General features: G+C 39.3%; 2 protein-coding genes across 2 annotated transcripts; one reads left to right on the top strand and one right to left on the bottom strand.

The window, feature by feature from the left end:
• Positions 1 to 1,200: 1,200 nt before the first annotated feature.
• LOC135461584 (uncharacterized) lies at positions 1,201 to 5,154 on the bottom strand. Its single transcript, XM_064738750.1, has 3 exons — positions 5,061 to 5,154; positions 3,654 to 3,926; positions 1,201 to 2,946 (listed from the first exon to the last, which is right to left on the bottom strand). The coding sequence occupies exons 2-3, from the start codon at positions 3,916 to 3,918 to the stop codon at positions 2,783 to 2,785; spliced, it is 429 nt and encodes a 142-aa protein (XP_064594820.1). The 5' UTR covers positions 3,919 to 3,926; positions 5,061 to 5,154; the 3' UTR covers positions 1,201 to 2,782.
• Positions 5,155 to 9,709: 4,555 nt separating this feature from the next.
• Positions 9,710 to 26,936, top strand: LOC135464182 (probable G-protein coupled receptor 139). Its single transcript, XM_064741689.1, has 3 exons — positions 9,710 to 9,872; positions 10,757 to 10,903; positions 25,798 to 26,936. The coding sequence occupies exons 1-3, from the start codon at positions 9,710 to 9,712 to the stop codon at positions 26,934 to 26,936; spliced, it is 1,449 nt and encodes a 482-aa protein (XP_064597759.1).
• Positions 26,937 to 27,316: the final 380 nt, after the last annotated feature.

The raw sequence follows: 27,316 nt of genomic DNA, 5'->3' as shown, positions 1-27,316 counted from the left end.
ACAAGTTTAATTGCGTTCTGTACACTGACAAAAATACAGACGAACACGCATATCCTCGTTATAAGGCGACAAACCAAGTTTCGTTAATCTCGTCTCAGCGGTTCTGGGGATATATTGCGCGGACAAACTAGGAATGTCGAAATACAAACGAAGGAAGACACATTTTATAATGCCAATATACATACCGTCATAAGGTAAATAGGCCTGCGATCGATCTGTTATGCAGTTATCAAACAAGCAAGGTTATTTTCTGGTCCAATTCTCAAATTCAGACGAACGGGTGAATAAATGCCAAAAGCTGAAAATGTTTTAAGATCTACTTCGTCCACGACAAATCTGGTGAAGACCAGTCAATAAATAAGTTCTGGACATACAATGGCCGAAGAGCCGCTTTCCATTGCGGTCGCCCATGCTGTCTTCCTCTCTGGTCGTATATGTTAAGGTTTCCCCCGGGCTTTACATGGTTTTCTCCCACCATAACGCTGGCCTCCATTATATAAGTGAATTGTTCTCGAGTACGGTGTAAAACGCCAATCAGATAAATATTGTCAGGACAATGTTAGTATGGGCGCCATAACCCACCATGGATACCCACATACAGTGGGGGTGGGACATAACGAAACAAGCTTCTGATCTAGAAGTAAAGCAAACAAACTGGATATTATAAAATATTTATTTTATGACCAGACATGTTATTTGATAAAAAAAAAGTTTTATAAAAACATTATACCAATTATAATTCTTTACAATTTGTCAATCACATAGTATAAATGATATTCGTGTCCCGAAGTACCAATCTTACTTTTATGGTCAATAGATCCTTTCTAAATGGACGTTATCAGAGAGAATGAAATAAGACCCCAATAGATTGACATGTATAAACAATTTCAGTCTAGCCATGATACGGCACTAAATTTCTGAAATCTTGAATAGGGCTAATATTTACAAAATATTTCGGTAAATTTTTTTTTCGCTAATTTACAAGTGGAATGATAGCAGGAATGATAAAGTAACATCTTGGTGTAGTTTTAAGCTCTACAATGTACACGATTGTCTACAGCTAAAATTCTGTTACTACCTGCAAGAGCATAGACTTCTGCTGTGTGCTCTTCAAGGCTTTCACACAGACACACTCACACATATATATATATATATATATATATATATATATATATATATAGAATGATATAATGCAACCCATTATTACAAGTTAGTATAAGGGATAATACTATGTTCTAACTTGTATTACAAGAATTAAATTTTAAGAGGCTATGACGGAAATGGTTGAAGTAAAAAAAAAATAATAAAGAAAAATAAACATTTTAATACACAGCATATAAACACTTCTCTCTAATTAACATATAAACAAATGAATTTATTTACTATTCCACGTATAAATGTATGGCTTTGCTGTGGTAAGGTGGATGGTATGGCATGGATGGTTGAAAATAATCTTCCAGCCAGTACCATCAAATTACAGAAACAAATGAATTATGAAAATTGGACTGGAGCTAATATGATCATAAAATATGGGAAAGAAAAGCTTGTGTCACTAAAAATGTCAGCTTATAAAAAGTACCATAACCATGTTTTGATATTATACCTCTATCAAAATAGACCGCAAGCACTCTCACAACTTCATTCATCTAAGAAGGCACACTTGTTCACTTGAAATGATAATCTTTGTGGTTGAAAGCAATTCACTGTACAAAAAGCATCACTAAAATGAAAAGCAGATGTCCTAGATGATACATGGTTGGATATGCGTAGATGAGAAAGCAGCACAAATTCAGAGAAATACTAACACTGGCCGAATATTGTCCATCCAAAAGAAAGTTTAACACATTCTTAACTTAAGAGCATTACTATAGACAAGTACATTGTTGTAACAACAACATTATCACACAAACATGCTGATGAGTTCATTAACAGGATTGCTTAACAAATTTTACACAATCAGGATTTTATCATTAGTTAAGCCTAAAGGGAAGTTCCTACAATTGGGTTCTAAAATTTAGGTTTTCACCCAAAATAAAGACTTCCCCATTTACATTTTCTTGTGTGTATAAATACCACACATACAATGCATCCCACATGTAGTTGTACAATTTTAATCTTGATTTACACATGTAATACAAAATATCATTTATTACACTCAAGCACTCTGGATTGGTATACAATATAATGTCATATACTGGGCCATAAAAACTTAGCAGAAGGTCATGCTAAAAGCATTCGACATAGAATTTCTAAAATGTGGTCTTCGTGTCCGAATCTTTCCAAGCTTTAAACTGTAATACATTTTCTGATTAAAAAAGTTTGATTTCCTATCAACAATAAAAAATGGCAAAGGATTTTATTTATTTATTTATTTATTTCATTGGTGTTTTACACCATACTCAAGAATATTTCACTTATACAACGACAGCCAGCATTATGGTGGGAGGAAACAGAGCCTGGAGGAAACCCATGACCTTCCCACTAACGGCCAGACCTTCCCACTAATGGCCAGAGAGGAAGCCAGCATGAGCTGAACTCACAGCCACTGCACTCGCGAAGGATTTCCCGAAGTTTGGATGAATTTCTGTATTCTATAAACCTTCTTTCACAGTTTCTATGAAGTGAGCCCCACCCAGTATATACTTCAGTAGTTGTGTGTTTATGATGATGCACAAGATGCACAATGCAATATTATGTGATGTGAAAGAGGTCTCTTCCAATGTTATAATACACTCTTCCAAGGCAGGGGGAAAAAAAAGGATTAAGAAAAAAGTAAAAGAAATTACCAGACATTAAATCGTCTGTAATAATTGCAAATTGATGCAATCACTAATATCCACATGATTATTGTTACAATGATTCCCCCGAGAGCAAATCCTTTGGCAAATTGTCCATATTGTCTGGCCTTGATATATTTACATCTGAAGTAGTAGTCCTTGGATCTTTCTGCAAGAAGACAAAAATTATGATACTCATTAATGTGATATTAACTTGTAAAGTTGACAGAAACTGATCTGAATTTTGAATAGAGGCTCAGTTACAAGAAAATTTCATACAAAAATTAAATTAAACTAAATATCTCAAAACTTGTTATACACTAAATGACAAGGTCAGGACTGTAAATGCCATGAGGCGATTTTATTTACGAAAAAAGTTATCACATTTATTCACAAATTTCTGTGAAAGAGACATCTGAGCTAGATCAAAGCGATCTTAACTGAAGTCAAAATTTCAATCAATAAACTTGGAATGTTCATTTCCACTATTTTAGCTGAAATGTGTTTTGACATATCTAGAATTTAGGTTGTCAAGCAATAAGTTGATCTTGTTACCTAAGAAATAATAATAATTTTAAAGCGATCTGGAAAATTTTGACTTGAGTCTAAGATCGCTTTGGGGTAAGGTCTAAACAGCCGTTATCAAATACATGGCCACATATAGGCTTCACAAGAGTCCTGTTTTTTTCACCATATCATTTGCCGAAGGAGTAAGCTAGTCTAATTTAAAATGGGTGTCACACGGAGTAGTCATATTCTTGTGTTTTAGGAGTCCTATGTCCAAACTTTGTAGTGCTTCAGTAATAAAAGTTTTCTACAGTTACCTGCTGGAAATGATTTTGGTGGCCATATAATGCAAACACTGTCACACCCTACCTGATGCTAAAATTGCCAGGATACCAAAGATAGGGTTCATTATGAGGGAGCAGATGGCAAAACCCATGTAGTCTGGGGTCTTCTTGTGTAGATCGGGAAGCTCCTGGGCAATGGGCAGGATGTACGTGGAAGTGGACGGGGTATAGAAGGAGTAGAGACTGGGGTGGCTGCCGGAGAGACTGCCTGATTGGGAGGGCCATGGTCGTTCCTTCTCGCTCATCTCATACCCGTAGCCATCTTGTCCGTAGTTGTTGTACTGCGACATCCTGATCTCTGTCAATGAATCAACACATCTATGTTACATGAAACAAGACAGATATGAGATGCAACAAGAAAAAATATCCCCAAAACAAATTCAGTGTGTAATCAGGGATGGGATCTGGCTTTTAAATATGGATTTAAACCCAACTAACTGAAAGTGCTCTTTCATTATTTTTATGCCTCCAAACTTTTAAATATCTGCAAATGTATATATATATATATATGTGTACATACCCACTTAACATTAATCTGTACTCATGGAGGTATGCCATTTTCTCCATAACGTATTTATTGGTGTTTTAAGCCATACTCAAGAATATTTCACTTATGCGATGGCGGCTAGCATTATGGTGGCATACATTAATCCATAGGCCTAATCATTCATCATTAAGTATCATGATCATTATGATAAATTAATGGGAACATTTCAAACCCATAAAACAACACAGTTTAAATTCTTTTGTGATCGGATAATTGCTGATTTGGACTTTTAGTTTTATTTATATTTCTTCAGGGTAGTGTGTCTATAGATTAAAATTTCAGTTTATATACATACTATATACATTTTATGACGAACTGAATATCTCTGAATGGCACTTAAAAGCTGGTAAATATCCGGGAATAACGCAATGCTTATGGATAACAAGTTTTAGATTAGCACGTTACCACAGAATAATGCTAGAAGTTGTTATCCATAACTAACCTTACTGAATATGAGAAATAAAAAACGTAGTTGTCTCTTTCATGTCGTGTTACTAGACTAACAACAAAAATATTTGAGGCATCCAAGATGGTGTCACTTCCTGCGACCACCTGAAAATGACCTAGTTTTGGAAGAGAAATAAATAAAGTGACGCTATGACCATTTCAACCCTGCCATCAGCGATACTCACATCACACCTAGCATATCTTACACTACAGTGCAAACTCAGTTAGTAACAGTTGTCCTAGTTAATGATCATGATAAGTAAATCGTGTCTGAATGAGAAAATCATCTCGTCCAAAGCCTACAAAACCTAAGGATAGATCGTGGAGGCATTCGCTCGACCTCCAAGTTTACTCACCTGTTATAAATAATTGAATGTAAAGATATTTAGATGCGCAGCGCCTGTCAAAATTTGTTCAAGAAGAACACTGCTAACATACCTCTCAATGACGGTTCAACTACAGGGGCTACATCAATACAAGTTCAAATCTTCAAAGTCACATCTACCGCTTCAAACTTATGTCGCCATTTTCGGGCAGGTAACATATGCTGTGCGCATGCGTCAGGTGAGCTAATTCATGGCTTGGTTAGGTGAGTCATTGAAAATCAGAAGTATCGACAGGCCAGAGGAAAATTAAGGATATGATATGTGACACGTACAGAACACCAGCATTACAATAATGTAAAGAATTATAATGTAATATATAAAGGTTGTCCTGATTTATAGCAGTTTAAATCATGACACGATCCATGATGTCCTTTTTTTGTTACCTGTTCTCGACAGAGTTGTCTCCCTGTAGCCGCGACAGGTGTACAGCCCGATGCGAGGCCCTAGACAAGTGCGTGAACTTAACAGCAATAAAACGGTGCGATTTTTCGTACGGCTCGTACGGCTCCGACTTTCAGAATTCAAGAAACCGTACAAATCGCAAAGAACACAGGCCTTCATATTTTCGACTAGTCACAGTCGAAATCATTTTCTTCCAGGCCAGCACTTTTTTACCATAACAGGTGTCACGTATCACCTACTAGTATGTAACACAGTAAATCTGGATTTGTTACTGGGTTTTGTACACTTTTGTGATTATCTATTGGAACTGAATTAAGTTCTTGAAGTGAAATAGTTTTCACATTTTCGTAAACAGGTAACAGGTACATACTCTTGGGAAAATGGAAGTTTAAATTACAAGATTTATGCTATTAAATTTAAATTGCTTTTAAATTGCTTTTTTACACAAATAATTATTTCACAAAGAGTTCTTTCTAAGAACGATCGCCACGATATGGCTGAAATATTGCCGATGTGGCGTTAAGCCATAATCATTCATTCATTCATTCATTCTAAGAACGATTTTACTATTTGTTTTTATTCATGTACAGGTAAGTAACCGCGGTGCTGCAGACAAGCATACGTTCTAGGTGGCCTACGGCCATGACTGTTCTAAATTTATACCTTAAAGGAAGCGCTATCATATCGTATGGAAGTCCGTTGCGGTCATCGCTCCGTCATTTTACGGCGTTTACTCTGTATCTGAACAGGAGAGATTTATTTATTTGATTGGTGTTTTACGCCGTACTCAGTAATATTTCACTTATAGAGAGGCGGCCAGCATTATGGTGGGAGGAAACCGGGCAGAACCCAGGGGAAAACACGACCACCGGAAGTTGCCAGCAGACCTTCCCACTTATGGCTGGAGAGGAGGCCAGCATAAGCTGGACTTGAACTCCAGCATAAGCTGAACTTGAACTCCAGCATAAGCTGAACTTGAACTTAACCGCACTGGCGAGAGGCTCCTGCTCTAGCGTGCTAATCAACTGAGCCACGGAGGCCCTCTGAGCAGGAGAGAGGCGCTCCGTTTCACCGTTAACAAATGAAACGTTTTAATACATGGGTCGACAACACGACAAAACGACATTTTAGGGTAAAAAGTCGTTTTTCGCGGTCCAACGAAGACAGAGATCCATGCTTTTAAAATGTAAAATGAAGCGATTCTCTGACTTTTGGTTTACACCTTGATGGGGCAATAACGCGACAACATATCGTTTAAGGCGTAAACTATCGTCTTCCGGTTATTGTTTTATACACTCACATTCATCAAACTTATAATTAGATGCGATGAAAATCGGACAGAAAGCAAAAGTGGATATTTTTTCTTCGTAAGCACAAACCATTGACCGGAAGGCGACATTTGAAATTAAAATGCTGCATTGTTGCTTTGGCGCCTTGTCAAAACTGCGTTGTCGCGAGGGTGCAGTCTGAAAACATGACAACCCAACAACGCCACATTTTACCTTAATATGGCACATTCCTGGCAAAATTATACATGCGTGACGTCAGAGTAGACAGGGAGCTTCCGTGGCCTAGTGGTTATAGAGCGCTAATGCATAACAGTGTTTCAGGTGCCTCTCACCAAAGCGGTCTCTGTGAACTCAAGTCCAGCTCATGCTGACTTCCTCTCCGGTCCTGTCTTACGTGGGAACATGGCTCGATCATGTCTCTTCTCACCATAATTCCGGAAGCCGTCGTATAAGTGAAATATTTTTGAATGCGGCGTAAAACACATTTCAGAAAAATAAATTTAAATCAACGTAGCCTACTACCATCTTCTGGACAAACGGCTGGTATTACGTAATTCTAAAATTGCCTGTCTTATTTATAAGCTGAGAATGGACCAGTCATTATTTTTTATTTAAAAAATAAAATATATTGTTAAAAAAACCCAAAAAAAAACCAAACAGTCTGTTTCAATATGTGTCTGTTTCGATGCATAGATGCAGATATACATAGTTTTTATCTGGCACACAAACACAACTTATCAGGCCGTGCAAAATCACATTTTGTATAACTTCACATGATTTTGCACCAACTATGATCAATCTTCTCTTCTACAGTTAGTGCAGATGATTGATAAGGTGCATGGCGAAAAATTCACCCAAGTCATTGGTGACTGTAAAAGTAAATCGATTCATTACATAAGGACGTGATCGATTTATCGAGTATACAGTCCTGTGTGTTATACACAGGTAACACGTGTAAGAAAAGCTGTGCACATTAGATCTATTCACATAGTTCATGACATAGTTACCTTTATTGTTGTCTACATCCAACTATGTAAAATCAATCATGCTGCCAAAATTGCCTTGACATGCCTTGCCTTGCATGTGACACGTAACACTACAAGTTGTATGCGTTCGTAGGCCGGACTTCCACATTATAGCAAGGAAAATTGAATACCTTTTTTCTCATAACTGCCACCAAAATTGCCATCAGCCATTGACACATAGCACTGCAAGCTCTACGCATTCGTATGTCGACTTCCATAATATTGCAAAGGAAACGCGTTTAGAATACCTTTTCTCTTATAATTGCCACCAAAATTGCTTTCAGTCCGTGACACACATATGCATCGATACGTTGGACCAAACAAAATGTACTTTATCTTGTTAAACTCCATAATCTTTCCAGTCCATTATGTTTTGACACCAACGACACCAGTTGCCTTACCGTTAATCGTGTAGAGCTTGTGGTGTTAAAGGTCACTCACTCAAGGCAATTTCGGTAGTGAGTATGACAGATTTTACAAATAACTGAATAGGCCGTCAAGCTCAAGGAAATTTGAGCTTAGAAAACGCTAGATGAATGCGCTTACTAAGTCTATAAGAAGGTTGATTATATTCCTTTGTAATTTAGTTATTTAAGTTTTTTCATACTTCGCCCGGGGCCTCCGTGGCTCAGTTGTTTAGCGCAGCGTAATGACCCAGGAGTCTCTCACCAATGCTGTCGCTGTGAGTTCAAGTGCAGCTCATGCTGGCTTTCTCTCTGGCCGTACGTGGGAAGGTCAGCAGCAACCTGCGGATGATCGTGGGTTTCCCCGGGGCTCTGGCCGGTTTCCACCCACCATAATGCTGGCCGCCATCGTATAAGTGAAATATTCTTGAGTACGGCGTAAAAGACCAATCAAATAAATAAATAACTCATACTTCGCTCTTCCGTACCGACATAAACGTCCCATTATATAGGCCTCTCCGGATCACTGCATTTGGCTGTAAGGAGAAGTAGATTCAATCATGCATAATCTCATTCACTAACACCCCCCCACCCCCCGCCCACACCCACACACCACACACACCTACCTGTACTAAGCTTCATAAATGTACATGTAGAAGGCAGTGTTGCCGTGGACACAGGTATTAGACCATGCAGCTGTTGACCCATAGTTTCGAAAACTCATGCTGCGGTAAATAGAACAGGTTTGGCTTTGAAAGAAGTTTATTTCTCGTCATTGTGATAACTTTGAAAAGCCGATGTCTACAACCCGCCCAGTTCTACATGCATTGACAGTGGGTTTCTGCTTTCTTTTTTCCAATTGGGTGAAAAGTTCACTGTCTTTTTACTCATTTTTACCCAGCTATATGTTCACTCATTTACGTGATTATCACTGACCGGTGACACTATACACAAGTCAATTCATAAAAGGCAATGGTCAGAGTACAGTGAAGTGGACAGCTAGTGCCTGAGTACGGTGAAGAGGACAGCTAGTCCCCAAGTAAGGAGAAGTGGACAGCTAGTCCCCAAGTAAGGAGAAGTGGACAGCTGGTACCTGAGTACGGCGAAGTGGACAGCTAGTACCTGAGTACAGTGAAATGGACAGCTAGTACCTAGATACGACGAAATGGAAGCTAGTACCTGAGGAAGGCGAAGTGGACAGCTAGTGCCTGAATAAGATGAAGTGGACAGCTAGTATCTAGGTACGATGAAATGGACAGCTAGTGCCTGAGTACGGTAAAGTGGAGAGCTAGTACCTGAGTACGGTAAAGTGAACAGCTAGTAACTGTTTACGGTGACGTGGACACCTAGTACCTAAGCACTTTGAAATGAACATATAGTGCCTGAGTCCGATGACGTGGACAGCTAGTACCTGAGTACTGTAAAGTGAACAGCTAGTAACTGAGTACGTGGACAGCTAGTGCCTGAGTAAGGTGAAGTGGACAGCTGACTGCTGGTACCTGAGTAAGAAGAAGTTACGTACTTTGCTAATTTGTCAGTGAGGTGAAGCAGACAGTACCCGAGTACAAAATGAATAGTACAATGGAGCTGGCGGTAACGGCATCAATGTTACTGGCCGCCATGTGCCAAACTGTCACCATGTACTGCAAGATGCTGTTACCATCAAACGGAGGCCAAGATGAGGCCGTCCACTGCATGGGGCAGGTGTGTGTTACCTGTGTAGAGCGAGCAGAGATCGCGACAGGTATGTCACATGTGAAAACTCCGTGCCTTTATAGCTTAATTCATTTATATACAGTGTTTTTACTCCAAAATGGACTTGCAAATCCTTGTGAGCCAGAAAAACGATAACTATCTTAAATATGCAATTATTTAACATTTTTCATACGTAAAATTTTTTATACTTTCACACACATTATTTAATACATATTAGGCAACTTTTAAAGGAATTTCAGCAGCATAAGTGAAATAGTATTAATAACACAATAAATTTATCGGCCTGAAATGTACCACATCCCAGACACGTGATTCCACTCTCTCTGACATTCTCAGACATTCGACCATCTTGATTTAAATTGCTGTTTTAGTATTTGGTCACCATTGGTGATGATCTTTTTATGCCGAAAATTGTCTGATGTTTGGTAAATGGTGTATGTGAAATATCATAGTCTAAGCGGGAGCGTGACCTTGAATAAAAAGTCTGTATAATAATATAAAAGCAGGAGCACGTCTTCATTAGCGGATTGGAGCATACCTATATAACCTTTGGCACTGAAAATTTTGGCCCTCCTCCAACGTGTCGTTCGTTTATATAACTGATGTGTTAATGTAACGCCATACTCCGCAATTTTACACTTATACGATGGCAGGGCGGGCCGTAGTCTAATTGGTTAGAGACATGCTTCTCACTCGCTGAACCCGACCTTTGACAAGGAATGACTTTATTCCCACAAATCCTGTTATATCTATTGTCAATATATAACATTTCAGTTTCTACCTCTACCCTTATTATCATTCTAACTCTAACCTATTACTCAGCAAAAAAAAAAAAAAACAAAACAAAAAAAAAAACAAAAAAAAAAAAACAACACACAAAAAAAAAATAATGATGGCTCTTTTTCCTTCCAGTTGAAAGACGTAAGGAGATAGCCTTGGCCACAGCAGCCTTTTTCTTCATTATGGTCTCCTTTATAACGTGTGTGGCTGACCTTCTCGTGAGGCGGGTCACAAAATCAAGCCACACCCTTTTTGTCCGTATCACGTGGTGTGTGACAGGTGAGTGGTCCATTCCAGTCGTAAAAATGTCTACTTAGGCTTGATGTTATGGAAATTTCCAGCCTTCAGTTTGAAGTCTTCATTGTACTATGAAATTCCAAAGCGGCAAAACATGAAGACTTAATAAATGAAGATTTAATTTTAAAAAAGTTTTTGTTAATTTTGTTTTATTTAAATAAACCTTGGTCTAAAACAAAAAATATTACTCTAAAAAAATCTGAAATGAAAAAGAATATGATGGGTTAGAAAATCACTTGGAGTCAGTTTCATGAAGCGCACTTAGCGGAAAGTAGCCCTGAGCTAAGTGAGCTTCATGCATCTCTCACCATACGTCATTATGGCAGTTTAGGGCTTATTTAGCTAAATGCGCTTCATGAAAACGCGGGATCTGGTAGCGGTAGCAAAATTATGTACTGGAGAAAAAATTAAAAGCATTATTAGCCTTGAACAATATGTGTACTTCTTGGATTCAGTAACATATAATGCATTTTATTTTTAGTTAAACTTTAATTGTTAATGGCATGAAAAACTCTGGTATAAACTTTTGTTTCTGCTTTTGCATTCCATGCATAATCCACGGAGAGAGATTTGCATTTAATTGTGTTGATATCCCAGAAATCAACACGTTTTGCTGCTGTCCACAGACATGGGTCAGCGGAGCACGCGGCCACAGACATGGGTCAGCGGAGCACGACAATACACTTATTAACATGTGTCGGGGTCAATACCATGAAACCCTAACCCTGACCTGACTCGGTCAGGTCAGCTAAGCAAGTGAGGATAGGGAAGGTATTCATGGTATTGGCCTCGACACAAGTTAAGGAGTGATTCATCACACCGACTTTAATTTCATCCACGCAGGGTTTGTTAGGTGAGGCGGCATATTTTCTAATCCCGCAATCTCGGAGCATGTATCGAGGCTTTAAATCAGGTAACTAGCGAAATGCAGTGGTTTACTCCAGATGCTCCAGTTTTCTTCAGTCATATACACGATCGCCGCCATATAAGTGGAATATTCTTAAGTACTGCGTCAAACCCCATTGAGTTAAATACATGAAATTAAAAAGCTTAATACATTTTTTAAGCCTCTCACACCCGGTGGCCGGGATCGGCAACTTGAGTATTCTCAAATGTTGTACCTGTCATGACCCAGAAAGTGCAACACGCTTCAACTTTAAAGGAGAAGAAAACTTAAAAACATGATACTATAGGCTGAAAAGAACACATTTTTTTCTATCTGGTGGTGCCTGCTGCATAATTTTGCGACTTTTCCTCGCCATACACTTAAAGCCTGAATACGCCAAAGCTGGCATAAATCGTTTCTGAATTTCAACCGATGTATGTTTTTAATTTTTGTTGACACTGTTTCACTTCTCTTCAGGTTTTGGGAGATGTCATCCTCGTGTCGAAAGCCATGATAATTTCTTGGTTCTAATATGTTCTTGCAACGGCATGGATGAAATATTCCCAATGAAATGTTAGAGCCCAGTCATTCAAGAACGCATTCATACATTCCTCGTATCGTGCCAGATAGATGCCCACCCTCCTAATTTAAAACAGCGAATGCTGCAGCTAAAACTGGACTTAAACACGCGATCACATTGTCCAAGGGCCTAATAATAATCGCTGCAGGCCAACACTTAAAGTGTCTGAGCCAGCCAGGCCTTCCTGTGTGGTTCAAGACCGGCTCACATGCCGATGCGAAAGTGTTGAAGGTACAAAGCCATCTGATTAAATCTGTGTCGAAAACAATATCATGTCACCTTCAGAACTTGAATGTCCCATTGTCCTTACAGCGCATGCCTCGCCCTCGGACTTTTGCTTTACATCACAGCCACCAATAGACAAGCTCGATTTTTGGAGCCCGTGAGACGCACGTAGGCTTGTTCAGTCTTAGCCTCATCACTGGTCTCCTCTCGCGGAACTATTTAATCAGCATTCATCAATAAAATTATTTCAGGTTTTCTTAGAATCATGATTAAGGTAATGCATGTGTATAAACTATTATTAGAGACAATGGTTGAGACGGATTGTTTGTTTTCTGTCATCACTTCCTGCTTCATCCCCGTGACCCCAGGCAGTGACCTCGGCGTTGTTCAAGATTTCTGCACAAAATTTGCTATTGGTGGCAGTGATGTAAAGCGAAAGGTAGAGAGGGACGCATTCGCTTATAGGAGTATGAAAGTGTCCATTTCCCCCCTGATTCTCAACAGTTTGTTATTGAGTATGTCTGTTACAAGATATTCCGTGTACGTCATTATGTTTTGTTTCTTTTCTAGCTGCCTCATTGGCAATGGCGTTGGTGGCGTTTCTGGTCACGCAGTCACATCTGCCTCAGTGTTTCACTGCAGCCATATTCACTGTGGTGAACGGTATACTCGCACTCATCACGGGATTTCTATTTAGTTTGAGCTGGCAACACAAGCACAGCACTTCAGTCAGTTCAAAATCACATGACAACGGCGAAATAATTTAAGTTTCATGAACTGCCGTCGTCTGTCTGTTTTTCTGTCTGTCTGTGTGTCTGTCTATCTGTGAACTACTTTCTAACTGTGAACTGTGTGTCTGTCTATCTGTGAACTGTGTGTCTGTGAACTGTGTGTCTGTCTATCTGTGAACTACTATCTGTGAACTGTGTGTCTTTCTTTCTGTGAAGTATTGTTTATCTGTGAACTGTGTGTCTATCTGTGCACTACTGTTTATCTGTGAACTGTGAGTTTGTCTGTGAACTACTGTTTATCTGTGAACTGTGTGTCTGTCTATCTGTGAACTACTGTTTATCCATGAACTGTGTGTCTGTCTATCTGTGAACTATTGTGTATCTGTGAACTGTGTGTCTGTCTATCTGTGAACTACTGCTTATCTGTGAACTGTGTGTCTGTTTATCTGTGAACTACTGTTTATCTGTGAACTGTGTATCTGTCTATCTGTGAACTACTGTTTATCTGTGAACTGTGAGTCTATCTATCTGTGAACTGTGGGTGTCTGTCTATCTGTGAACTACTGTTTATCTGTGAACTGTGTGTCTGTCCATCTGTGAACTACTGTCTATCTGTGAACTGTGTGTCTGTCTATCTGTGAACTACTGTCTATCTGTGAACTGTGTGTCTGTCTATCTGTGAGCTACTGTTTATCTGTGAACTGTGTGTCTGTCTATCTGTAAACTACTGTTTATCTGTGAACTGTGTGCCTGTCTTTCTGTGAACTACTGTTCATCTGTGAACTGTGTGTCTATCTGTAAACTACTGTTTATCTGTGAACTGTGTGCCTGTCTTTCTGTGAACTACTGTTCATCTGTGAACTGTGTGTCTGTCTATCTGTAAACTACTGTTTATCTGTGAATTGTGTGTCTGTCTATCTGTGAACTACTGTTTATCTGTGAACTGTGTGTTTGTCTTTGTGAACTACTTAACGGACAACGATGTGGATATACCTGAAAGTGCCTTCTAGTTTACATTTCTTTTTTTGGTGTTTATGTATGTTGGAATCTTGCCAAGACTTGTACCTGTAATGGCCAAGTCAAGTATACTCTTCTAAATAAAGAGTGTATACGTTAGGGCCATAATTGTCGTCTGTTTCAATCAAAACACAAGCAAGTTATACGCAATTGTAAAAATGGAACCCAGATTACTTTGACAAGATGTCAATTAAGTTTAATGGAAAACTACAGATCGGATAATTGGATTTTACCTTTACGTTGTATAATCTTATTTATCCAGGCTATGGTTACACACTCTTTATCCTTACCACAAAGGTTTCAGTTCACATCTAGTAAACTGTCCACAGCATATACTGCATAAGAAAGTGTCGCTTCCACAAATCTTATCAGCCAGGATAGCCAGTGAACGTATGCGTGTGGAGAACGCAATACCTGGCTTGCTACAGTTTATGTTCTAGTCAAAGATAAAAAGGTTAATACATTCTTTCAATACAATAAACGGCAATACAAGCAACATAATGATACAATAATGCATAGATTTTCACTTTCCAAATTGACTGCAAAGGAATTCCATTGCTGACTGTGTCAGTTATAGAGACAATAACGTTTATTTGTGGCATTCACTAGATCAGCGTAAATCAAATTGAAATTTTCCTATTATTTTAAAATAGTCCAAATAGTTACCTTTCACAAAATACTCGCCTCGTCTGAGCACGTGTTACAAATCGGTAATAAATTTTGTAAAATTTATTAGCGTGTTGCTTTATGATCTTTTCAACTTTTTAAACACAATTTAAAAAGTACAGCTACTACATGGATATTTTCTGAAAGTGAATGACTAGAGCTATTCCTGGTAAATTGCCGTTTGATTTGATTAGCGAATATGGATTTTTGCCAAAAATCCATATACCGTCTTTAAAATTCGAAAACCGAATAAGTATGAATAATTATAAGTGTGGCAGAATCGTGCTTTAAGCCCTTTTTTGTCCATGTCACCCTAATAAAGGGAGGTTTAGACGTTATGTTGACCTACGAATACAGTTTGAGAAATCAAGTTTTAGTTTAAAGCTAGAGTTCTGATAGGAAAATAATAGATTTTAGCTATCCTTACGTGCGACACATTTCATGCGCCCAGCAGTCAATACAGGTACTCAAACACACTTGTATTCATTTATTTATTTTACCAATGCTGTCGTTGTGAGTTCAAGTCCAGCTTATGCTGGCTTCCTCTCCGGCCGTACGTGGGAAGGTCTGTCAGCAACCTGTGGATGGTCGTGGGTTTCCCCCGAGCTCTGCCCTGTTTCCACCCACCATAATGCTGGTCGCCGTCGTATAAGTGAAATATTCTTGATTACGCCGTAAAACACCAATCAAATAAATAAAATAAATCAATTTATTTATTTGGTTGGTGCTTTACACCGTACTGAAGAAGATTTCTTGTATGTTGACAGCCTGCACCATTGTTGGAGCAAACAGGACAGATCGAGAGGGAAACCCAAGACCGTCAACAGGTTGCTGTAAGACCTTCAATGTACGACTGGAGAGGAAACCAGCTTGGGCTGGTCGGCGATCGCATTGGTTAGAGGCTCCTGGGTTGTGCTAGCACACTAACCAACAGGCCACGAAGGTTCCCTCCATGCATCCATTCAAGCCATTTAATAATATGATGGTTATCCTGCAAGTTTAAGAAAGCATGGCGGGATTCACCAGCTGAGAAGCCCGATTTCCTCTCTACTGCGTCTAAGAAAATCATTATTAATGTGTATATACAATTCTAATCTACACTCCGCCGCAGTTAGATGATGTATTAACTACGGTTCAATGGCAATGTATATCAATATCAATGTCAAAATATAAACAAAAAACTGCATCAGAGTAATACTAGTACCAGAGGAGTGTGACAGCTGTCATAGCGCACGTAACCGGTGAAACCCGGCCTCTTGTCAACTTATCTCAGTTAGGGTTTTATTCTAACTGCTCATGTAAATGCTTCAGAAGTAGCACCTTACACACCCCTAGCTCCATGGTTTAAGTAGAACTAGGTACAAAAAGTTAGTATAATGTGATAATTGTAATGTCACCCGATAGTGGAAGATATATTTCCCGTGGAGTATACTGATCTCACGGGGAGATCTTTTCAAAGACAAAACAGGGTTAGTGTTCAGGACAAAAATTGTTGATATATATCTAGTCTGATGCAATAGATACGAAGGTTGTTGTGTGAGAGTAGGCGATAGGCCTACCAAGCTTGTTGTATGAGAGGCGATGATAGATAGGCCTCAACCGCGGTTGCTGTATGCTGTTTAAGCTGATGCTGGCTTCCTAACCGGCAGTACGTGGGAAGGTCTGCCGCAACCTGCGGATGGGCGTGGGTGTCCCCCGGGTTCTGCCCGGTTTCCACCCACCATAATGCTGGCCGCCGTCATATAAGTGAAATATTCTTGAGTATGGCGTAAAACAGCAATCAAATGAAATGTATGCTGTTTAATATTCTACCAATGCTTTAGTTTTCTCCTTTTCTGATTAAGGTATTTTTCTGAACCTTTTAGCGCTTAATGACTTTTTAACCTCACAAAACTGACCTCACAAGAACTGTGATTAACTTAATATGAGTTAAATAATGCCGGCTTTTATTGCAGGACCTTCTGTTTAAAGGGAAATAACTCTGTAAAACCTTTAAAGATAAGCAAGCACAGTTTTGATAGGCTCCCGAGATTTGGGGGTGAATGAATGAATGCTTGGGATTCAATATCGTACTTCACAAGTTTTCAGTCACATGGCGACGAGTAGTCATTAGGTGTATGTACATATACTGTGTCTTCTTGTGGCAGGGTGAGTTCATGAAATTGAAGTATCGTGCCAGACACCATGACATGACTGCCCACCCAGTCACGTTAAACTGACCCAGTCTTGATTCCTTGCTCTAACCTTTCAGCTGAGCGCTAAGCGAGGCTGCACCAAATACCATTTTGAAAGTCTTTGGTGAGACCCGACCCAGGTTTAACACTCTTTTACACCCTTCCACGGTAAGTCGCCGTGTACGCGCATTTTACACCACACACGAGTTACCTCCCTTAGCATTTCTACATCACTCACTTCCGGTTACTATCTTTTAAGGTAGGGGTGTGTATGTTCTGTGCGGTAAAACTTCCAGTAAAAATTTTATGTAGGAAAATAATTAATTTATGTAGAAAAATAAGCATTCTAGATGTAATTCCTTTGGAATACATGTTTGAGCTGTCGGAATAATGGCCATGTTCAAATTACAACTCTACAACCCGCGATTTAGGCATACAGGTAGCACATATATAACATTTAGGCCCTACACATAAAGTTTCCTAAATGGACAAAAGCGACCAAAATTTGAACTTGTCGTGTAACGTGACACAGTGAACCATGTATTTATTAAGTAATAAGCGAAGTTTCCAAATTACAATCCAGGCCAACAACCGGTAAAACAACATTTAAAGTTAAATTACCAAAAGTCCAATATCTTTAAAAAAATTAGCATCACGATCTCTGAAACATATGATAGTTAAACGGAAAATATTTACCCGGATGTAGTCAGCAGTTTCCAGTGAAAGACATGCGTGTGTAATATCCAAATAATTTATTTATTTGATTGATGTCTTACGCCCTACTCAAGAATATTTCACTGATATGACCGTGGCCAGTTTTGAAAAAAAAAATTCCACTGAACTGTTTAGAAATCGACTAAAGATGTAACCTTGTCTTGCCATTCCCGAGGGGTTACCGACAGGGCACTAATGGCTGGGGCTGACTGGGGCGTTTGAACAAATTTCACCATTCCAAATCGCCACACACCTCGGATTCTTCAGGGAACTGAAGAAAAGAAAAAGATTGATGCCGAGCCTTTCCGTGACTTCCTTGTGAAGACAAACTCGGCACGCTCTGGCATGCTAAATGACTCATCCACACCGCCATATTATTTCAGTTATATCACTACGGGCTTTAGGAGACGAAGAACGCAGAAAGACGGTATCATCCCGTAGAAAGCAGATTGATCGGAAGTCTAAAACTTAGAGTATTGAAATCACTACGTACAGCCTAGAATAAATCCAGATCAGCGATGACACCATGATGCTTGATGCTCACACGTCAATGGTGAAATACGCCCTCTTGTCAGTTTACCTCAGTTAAAACTATTCATGTCTTTTTTTATTTATTTATCTATTTATTTGATTGGTGTTTTACACCGTACTCAAGAATATTTCACTTATACGACGGCCGTCAGCATCATGGTGGTAGGAAACCGGGCAGAGCCCGAACTACGTAAAATGCTTAGACAGAAGCAACTTAGACAGCCCATACCACCATGTCTTACGCAGAATTAATTGCAAATTAAGTATAGTGATGATAACAGCAATTTATTAGAGGTCACTGGTTTAGAATTACTCGGAACGGTGTGTTGTTATAAAATATAGTAAACAAGAAAACAATGCAAAGATTTTTAGTCCACCATTACAATCCTAGTCAATGTAGGCATACTATTTGAGAGACTATAAAACTACTATGGTAAAGTATATAAGAGCTAATATTGCCGTTCATATTCTTCTGACAAATACAAATGTAGCGATCACTAATGGTGGATCCATTACGTCGGATAGTGATTGGCTAGGTCGGCTCATATCTGTCAGAAATGGCGACTTGACCATCTGGAGCGATACTGGGTAAAACCTACGGTGACATATCAGTATTACAAGCTTTGGTCTAGACTAAATAGGACAATATCATGTATCATCTTGCTGAAATAGACATATATTGATTGCAATGCATAACTGTGATACAGTTTCGCGCACTCAAAAATGCCTTTGTCTACATATACATGGACCTTCCATGGGTAACGTTTTGCAGATATGGATTTGTCGATGTTTTTTTGCATCTCTCAGTTAATTGACACCGAACTTGCTATGTAAAAAAATACAAGGCTAAGGTTACCTTTGTTGTCTGCACACCTTTTCATGGACGGCCGGACAGGGGAAGGTTTGGACATGAAATCGCCATATCGGCCCGGAAACAGCTATTGTCAAATCTACCTCACAGTTCAAGAGGGCGTATCACGTCCACACTGGCATCTATCGCCATTTGATGTCAGAGAAATCGGGAAATTACCACTTTTAGTGGATCTGTATGATTCTAATTACACTGCACCCCAATCATGATAATCGAACGGTGAGTCCATAGGACACCCTCTGTACGACACGATGCACTTTCCACAGACCTCTCCTCGTCGATATTTTGATTAACATTCCTGTGCAGTACATTCGGTCCTTGTTCTTTAAGTCCATCGATAATCAATGAGAAGGCACAATTCTACTCAAACATTAAATCCACACAAATGTGCAGAAGACACGTAGTACTAAAGTATATGGTATATATAAAGAGCTGTTAGGCTTCATTTCACCCGTACAAGTATCAGTCAAACTTCAATAGTGAGAAGGTGTTCGAAAGTCGCTAATTACCACATATATCGAACCAAGCATTTCTCAATATTTCCCATTCAGCTTGATCCCTTCAGGTAGTGGCACAGACAAAGCCAGAGGAAGAAAATCAAGACGATTGACTCCACCTGCGTCTTTAGAGATCAATAATTATTGGCTGTCCAATAAGCCAGCCGGGTTTATAAGATCCAAGAAAATAACTTCAATTAACCACCTTTGATTTGAAAACCATTAAGTTGTACCTGTATCTTTCGGGAAGGGCTCCTTAATTTTCTTCATGTCTATACTTCAAGGTAAATTAGATATGTATTCACTTTTGGCTTAAAGTGTTATTAATGAGGATACCGGCCGTCATTAGTATGATCAATGGAATTCTTAGCCTAGACTTCAAAGTGATACCATTTTAAAACTGGAAATTCTTCAACTTTTGTAATACACATGGCACTAGAACGTATAGTCATATTAGCGCTTGAAAATCCGACCAGGGTTCATTAAACTAAAAAGTAGCAGCTACATTAGACATTACAACGAGAAAGCAGTAATGTACACTTAAATCTTGTGACTTTATATTACAAAGGCACCTTTACTTTTAACATTCTTTTCTGCCATGATAATTCTGTTGTTACCGCCCTGACTCATTGCTGACATTCAAAACTGTATAACTGGCACGCCATGCCAAAGGCAAAAGACGCGAACCTCCACTCGCTCAATTTATTGACACTCATCCGATCCATTTTTTTGGTAACTGTTTATGGTGAGCGCTTGAACAAAAAAATAGCAAGATGTCTTCTTAGGATTGTGATCAAATGACATGGGTAAGGCATGGGGATTTACGTGAATTAAATTTTAACGGGTGTGGTGGCAGCAGCAATAAAAAGAATGAAATAAAAATATGTCAGTCTGTTATATTGAAGTATGGATCATGACAGTGTACAAAATGGCGAGAATAACTAAAAAATTGCGCGGTTTCTGCTAATCTCGTGTCTCGAGTTCTCGACCCGAGTGTTGCATGACACGAAGCGCGAATAGAGAACTCGATATCGAAATTAACAAAAAGCGTGTGCTTTTTTGCTTAAAAAAGTCGCGAGTTTTTCTTAATCTCGACTCGACTGTTCTTGGCGCGGCTGAAGAGCGCGAGTGGACACATTTGTATTCCATAGTAACGCCTTTATGCGATATGGTAATCTGTCACTGCACATGTTAGGTGTAAACCAGTCACAATATCTAAAGCTATATGTAGTTAATAATGAAGAGCTCTTGTACCTAAGGAATGAGATTTCCATATCTCTCTTGTTTACATGTACATATACGCACCTATACCTGCTAGGTAAGTAATTAAAATCTTTTAAAGACTATATTTGAGAAGGTGAGGTGATGATAGGCGTCAGTGTGTATGTCTCGCCATACTGGTTTTGGTGATGTCACAGGCACAAACATGTTCATTATTTACACTGTACATCCTGGCCTTAAGCAAACCTTTGCGCCGTATCTAATCTATGAGTCGTACTTTGGGTGTAACTATATACATAGGCATGGCTGAGTTTGAAATGTACACAGCCCTTATCTGTGATCAATTATTCATTTATCGATTATAAAAAAAGTACAGGCAGAAATATTAAGATGCTTAACTGATGGAAGAATGTATGAGATAATCTTGAATATGAGAACCTGAAACAGTGAAAGATTAAGGTCTTGCTTATATATAATTGAACACATTTCACACCGATAATCAAGCGAGTGCTTATTATTTTAACACTTAAAAGAAATGATTTATAACCAGAACATATCTATAGCAAACTCATGCTGCTTGTAAGATATTCTTAAATTTAAACTGCTGCCAGTAATTTAGATCTGAAAAAAGGTCAAACCCACAAACAGTTATATGATTTTTTAAACGCAGTTTCATATTATAAATAACGGGGTATCAGACCATAAAACGTTAATAGTCTTTAAGGTCTTAATGAAATTAAACCACACCTACAGAAGCTATAGCTTAGCTAAAAGCTTAGGAAAGCTATACCTAAGCAGTAATTCAGACGATTTCATAAATGCCGGGTTTGTGGTCTAAAATTTAGCTCAGATAAGGCCAAATAGATATAAAGTACGACTGGGTAAAGAAACATAGGAAAGTACCCTAAATATTCCATTTCATTTTATGTGCAACGAATCCAGCGTCTAAACGAGAGGATGGGGTAAATCCTTGATCACGAGTCCTCAGATCTTGGAGCTTAACACAAAGAGATATGCCAAATGCTAATGACTTTATTATGGTGTTTCAGACTGATGACTTTATTATGTTGTTTCAGACTGATGACTTTATTATGGTGTTTCAGACTGATGACTTTATTATGGTGTTTCAGACGATCTACGATCGGCAGATGCGCAGGTTTTAAATGCCGTATTCACAACGGTACAGAACACATCTGGAGCCCTGAACCCTTTCCGCACTAGTTACAACCAAGAACTGATTGAGAAATACCAATCGGCCATTTTGCCTTTCACCGCCGTAAGAAATGCTGCTGAGTACTCCAATGAAATGCTGCTGTAATCTCCAATCAAATAAGTAAACAGTTTTTTTGTCAAAAGGCAGTGGGTCATTTGGAAATATTTTAGCTATAAATGTCCTCTTTGGATAACAACAATGTTAAATTCAATGAGTGTAAATAAAACACAGTATGTGTGATGAAACATCATAACAACTGGGTTCCAACCGAGAAAACAGCAACCAAAATAATGCGATTGATATGAAACGACCTTAACTGAAGTGCAGTGCTGAGTGTGACAGCTGCATGTGTGACAGGGAAGTGAGTCCGGATGATTTATACCATCTGTATATGGAATCATCACAATGTTGGTAACGAAGGACAGAGGCATTCGGTACGCGCAGAGCCTCTATGAATACACCAGCTATCATTACTTTTGACTTCACAGGTAAAGGTGTTTTTCCCTATTGATTTCTTGTTGGTCAATCCTTATCTCAGAAGAGTACATGCTAGGCGCTGAAGGGGTCGACAACTAGGGCAACATTTGTTTCCTATTGGATGTCACTATGGTGATGTGTGACGCCCATAATGGAAGTTGTTGACTCCAACCCGACATATAAAACGATGTACCACAGAGGGTGAAAGTGAATGTTTCAGGCCCTCATAAGGTGAGTTCATCTTCAGTTTTATGCGGTTTATGCGCGTTCATGCGCTTTAGATTCTGAGTTCTGTGTGCAAAGTTAAATAATTGTACTTTTTTTTATTTCGTTTTTATGTTTTCATGTCGTGATCAAGAATATTTCAAATACATGACAACAGTCTCAAGAAGTCACACTACGAGTTTTAACAATATATATTCAGCTTCTTATTTACACTGATAATATTTGTAATGTTGCGCCCTATCCCATTACTTGATTGAAAGAAGCATTCCGCTATTCCGTATTCAGGTAACAAACCGACTTTTTCCCGGAATTACCTTTATCAGAGTGGCGTCTTTCAGAGGCTTTTAGGAGCTATGTAAACATTTCGTACGGAACACCATTATTATCAAACTATAAGACCCGTGCAAAGTTTTTGTGACATGTCAGCGAATTACGAATATTGGTGACTTACGGCCGGAGAGGAAGCCGACAGTGATAGGTAACTATATTACTTCGGTCAGGTGTGTGGGTAAAGCCGGAGTAGACCTATGACGGGTAAACCCCCGGGCTTAGTGCCGATCGTGAAAAAGCCACAGCTTGATTTGAACACGCGACCTGCTTCCGTCGTGAAATGAACATAAACATTGTATTTATGTCCGCGAATTGATGCTTTGTCGTGTTATTGGTGACTGATGCTTTTGACATGATATAATTGTGTAAAACAGGTTTGCTAAACACATTAAATGTTAGTGGAAATTGCCAAGGCAACGTCGACAGTATACTTCAGCCATGGAATGGTCATAGTAGAGATGTCAGCATAGGATCTTTCCATTAACAATGTCGTGTCTCACATATTAATGCTATACATGACTTTTAACAAAAAGCAAATCTCGTGTTAATCAGTTTTTGTTTACAACGACCATATATATATAGTTTCTTCTTAAACGACAAACAAACAAATGTCTGTTTTTATCGATGTCTTATGCATCATGTGCTGAGGTTGCCATACAATTAAGGTAAACAAATGGGCATTAAAGGCGGGAATTTTTTCCTGTGCTATATGTCACACGTTTCTGTGTGTAAGTGCTTATTAAACAATTATGTAGTATAGAAGAACCGCGGTGTAACAGCACAAAACCGTGTGTTTCTGCTGCTGTTTGAACTTTTTTGTGTACCCTGTCAATCATTCATTATCATCAATCTTAGCACACCAAACTTTGTTCGTTTCAAAGTTATGGGACCTTTAGAACCTTCAGTGACGGGTCTTTTCGAAAACAATGTATCTTTTTTTTTGGAAACACCATAAGCGGCACCTTCTCTAGCGTAGGAATCTAAAAGCAATTGTTATCTAGATTCCTGGAAACTTAGTTATAAACTTCTGTCTTTAATTATCACATCAGTTCCTGTTGACTAGTTTTATAAAGGGTCAAAACGACCTAAAATATTAATTACAAATGAAACAGTGGTAAATGATCACACGTGCAAGCAGTGTAAACTTCACCAGCGAATATTGACGGTTAATGCTTTGTTTGATGTAGAGCTAAGGCGGCGTGATGCAGACGTGGAGGGTACGAGGAGGGGGTTATTTATTAATTTATTTGATTGGTGTTTCACGCTGTACTCAAGAATATTTCACTTATGCCACGACGGTCAGCATTATCGAGGGCAGAGCCCGTGGGGAAAGCCACGACCATCCGCAACTTGCTGACAGACCTACCGACTTACGGCAGGAGAGGAAGCCAACATGAGCTGGAATTGATCTCACACTTACCGCATTGGTGAGAGGCTCCTGGGTCATCGCGCCCATGATCAGCCCATTTGCCAGGTAACAAATCGAGTTGCGAGTTCAAATCCAGCTCTCATTTGTTCGACTTGGGCAAACTGCTGGATGTTTACTAGGTAATTGATACGCTTTGCTTGGTTTTCTCCGCATATAATTTTGATCACAATCTAATTAAAGACAGGTGGATTTTCTTTATGCTATGCATGTCTTTGATTGTGGCTCTTTTGTCGAAGTGGTAAGGCAGGGACGGAATTATTAATAATAATTCCAACCGTCTTTAACGAAGACAAATCGTATTTCTGCAAGAAAAGCCAATAAAACTGTTAGTGGGTTAAAATAAATGCAACAAAGATTATCTCACGTTGATTGGCGAAGTGGTTTTCGAGCATTGCAGTGGCTCTCGTCAAACAATGTCTTCGCACAATCTGGATGACCTTTAAAGCAGAAATGATCTGACGACAATAATACTATGAGGATTTTGTACACTTATACATTTGGATATGCATGTCGTTTTAACCCTCTCAATTTACAAACAAGATTTTGCATCTGTCTTTATCTTTATTTTGCGCAATATTCAACATTCACGTTAAAGCAGGTTAGACGGCCACCATGACCCAGTGATTAGGGTGCTAGCCTTACGCACTGACTCCTGTCATGTACCAGCAACCCGCAGATGTTGGATTCCCCCAGGCTCAGATCGGCTGCCTCCCACAATAATGCTACGCTCATATGAGTGAGACTCCATTCAAAAAAAAATAATAAAGTAAGTCATTTTACCATGTAGTTAACTACTGTTTTCAGGTAAGCAACATGCACCGAGATGTGAGACTTCAGCAGTCAGGATATTTCCCGTTTAGTTATATATCTATATTTCTAATGTCATGATTTATAAATTTACATTCATAATTATATTAAAATGTTTTTCGATTTCAGAATCTCTGTTACCATTTGAATCGGCAACAAGGTGTACACCGTGTGGGTTTACCAGCTGCAAGCTTTTCACGTAGACTTGCGGCTACATTCGCTAATCGTTGATGACACCCTGATATCCTCATTGGTTTGATATTTGCATTGGATTGTTGACAGTGACTGATAATATGACAGAGATGGAAAACATCACACTCGCCATGGAGAACACTACCATGAATACGACAACCGAAACAACACTGCCTCAAGGAGAAGTTATCGATGGGAACATCATCCGGTATCTACCTCTTTACATGGCTGCTTACTGGTTAGATACGACTTACTTATGGACTCTGACAATTGTTGGGCTCATTGGCAACAGTCTGTCCATGGTTACCATACTTCGCATGCGGCCTCAGACGTCATCGTCCCTGTATGTGGCATTCCTGGCCGTCATGGATTCTTGCTCGTTGGTCATCAAGTTGGTTTTTCAACAGGTGACCAAGTACGACATCGGGATAGGCAGTGGTGGGTGCCGAGTACTGCTTTTCCTGGGCAACGCGTCCGTGATGGTTGCTAACTGGTTGGTTGTTGTCATGACCGCAGAACGACTTCTCGCAATCTGGTTTCCGTTCAAGGTAGCAGAAATAAGCACGAAATCGAAGGCATATATTGTTTACATCTCCTTACTGGTGGCATTTATGGGCGTCAACTGTTTCTACCTTTTTACGTTTGAGGAGGACTATGATGAAGTTACTTTCTTCACCTGTGAGCCGATGGATGAATACAAGGATGTAGTGGTTAATGTGTTATACTGGCTGGATGCTGTGTGTTATGCCCTGGCTCCATGCCTGTTGTTAATAATTTTCAATTGTCTAATAGTGCTAGGAACTTGGATGTCAGTGAGGGTACAGAAGAAACTGACCCAGAACAAAGATCAGATGGATGAGAAGCGAAAACAGCAGAATCAGATTACAGTCATGTTAGTCACCGTGTCTGTCATTTTCCTTGTCCTAACCATGCCCAACGGCATATTCTTCATGCACACCGGAAACTGGAATCCAAACTCAAACGATGCATGGGCGGAGAAAATTTTGGTTGAGAGAATCATTTTGTTTCTCAGTGACTGTAACCATGCCGTAAATTTTTTCCTCTATTTCCTCAGCGGAAGGCGATTTCGGAAAATGTTCCTTAAGATGTTCTGTCCAAAGTGTGCGGCCCGGAGACAACAAGAGTCGACATACGGACCTGGGGCAGTTAGTAGTACACGAGCCACCGCTCTGAATACGGTCTCCTATAACGCAGACTACAAGATGTAAAGACCAATCTAGTAATTACGTTGTGTGATATGGAGCCAGCATTGGAACTGGACAATTGATTTATTATGTTTACTGGCAAAGCGACAGCACAGACTAACTATACCGAAAGGTCACTGCTGTGGCCCATAAACAAAACTTCATGGAATGAATTCCGAAATTGCCATCTCTTACTTGAAAGATAAGGTTCATTATGTACTCCATATGATATGTGTTGTATACAAAATTTCAAAATACTGATAAAGACAACACAAGCCGGTGATGTGACAGTTGTTCACGGTATAACGTAGCTGGAAATGTTCTCTAATAACCTTCCAAATGTATCCTCAGCGGTGGACTTGCATCAGTAGGCTCCCACCATAAGCGCTGGATGTGACGGGATG

Source organism: Liolophura sinensis, chromosome 1 (genome assembly GCF_032854445.1).
Source record: "Liolophura sinensis isolate JHLJ2023 chromosome 1, CUHK_Ljap_v2, whole genome shotgun sequence".
NCBI classification, from domain to species: Eukaryota; Metazoa; Mollusca; class Polyplacophora; order Chitonida; family Chitonidae; genus Liolophura; species Liolophura sinensis.
The sequence above is the reverse complement of the archived record's forward strand: the minus strand, read 5'-3'. Positions and strand labels throughout refer to the sequence as shown.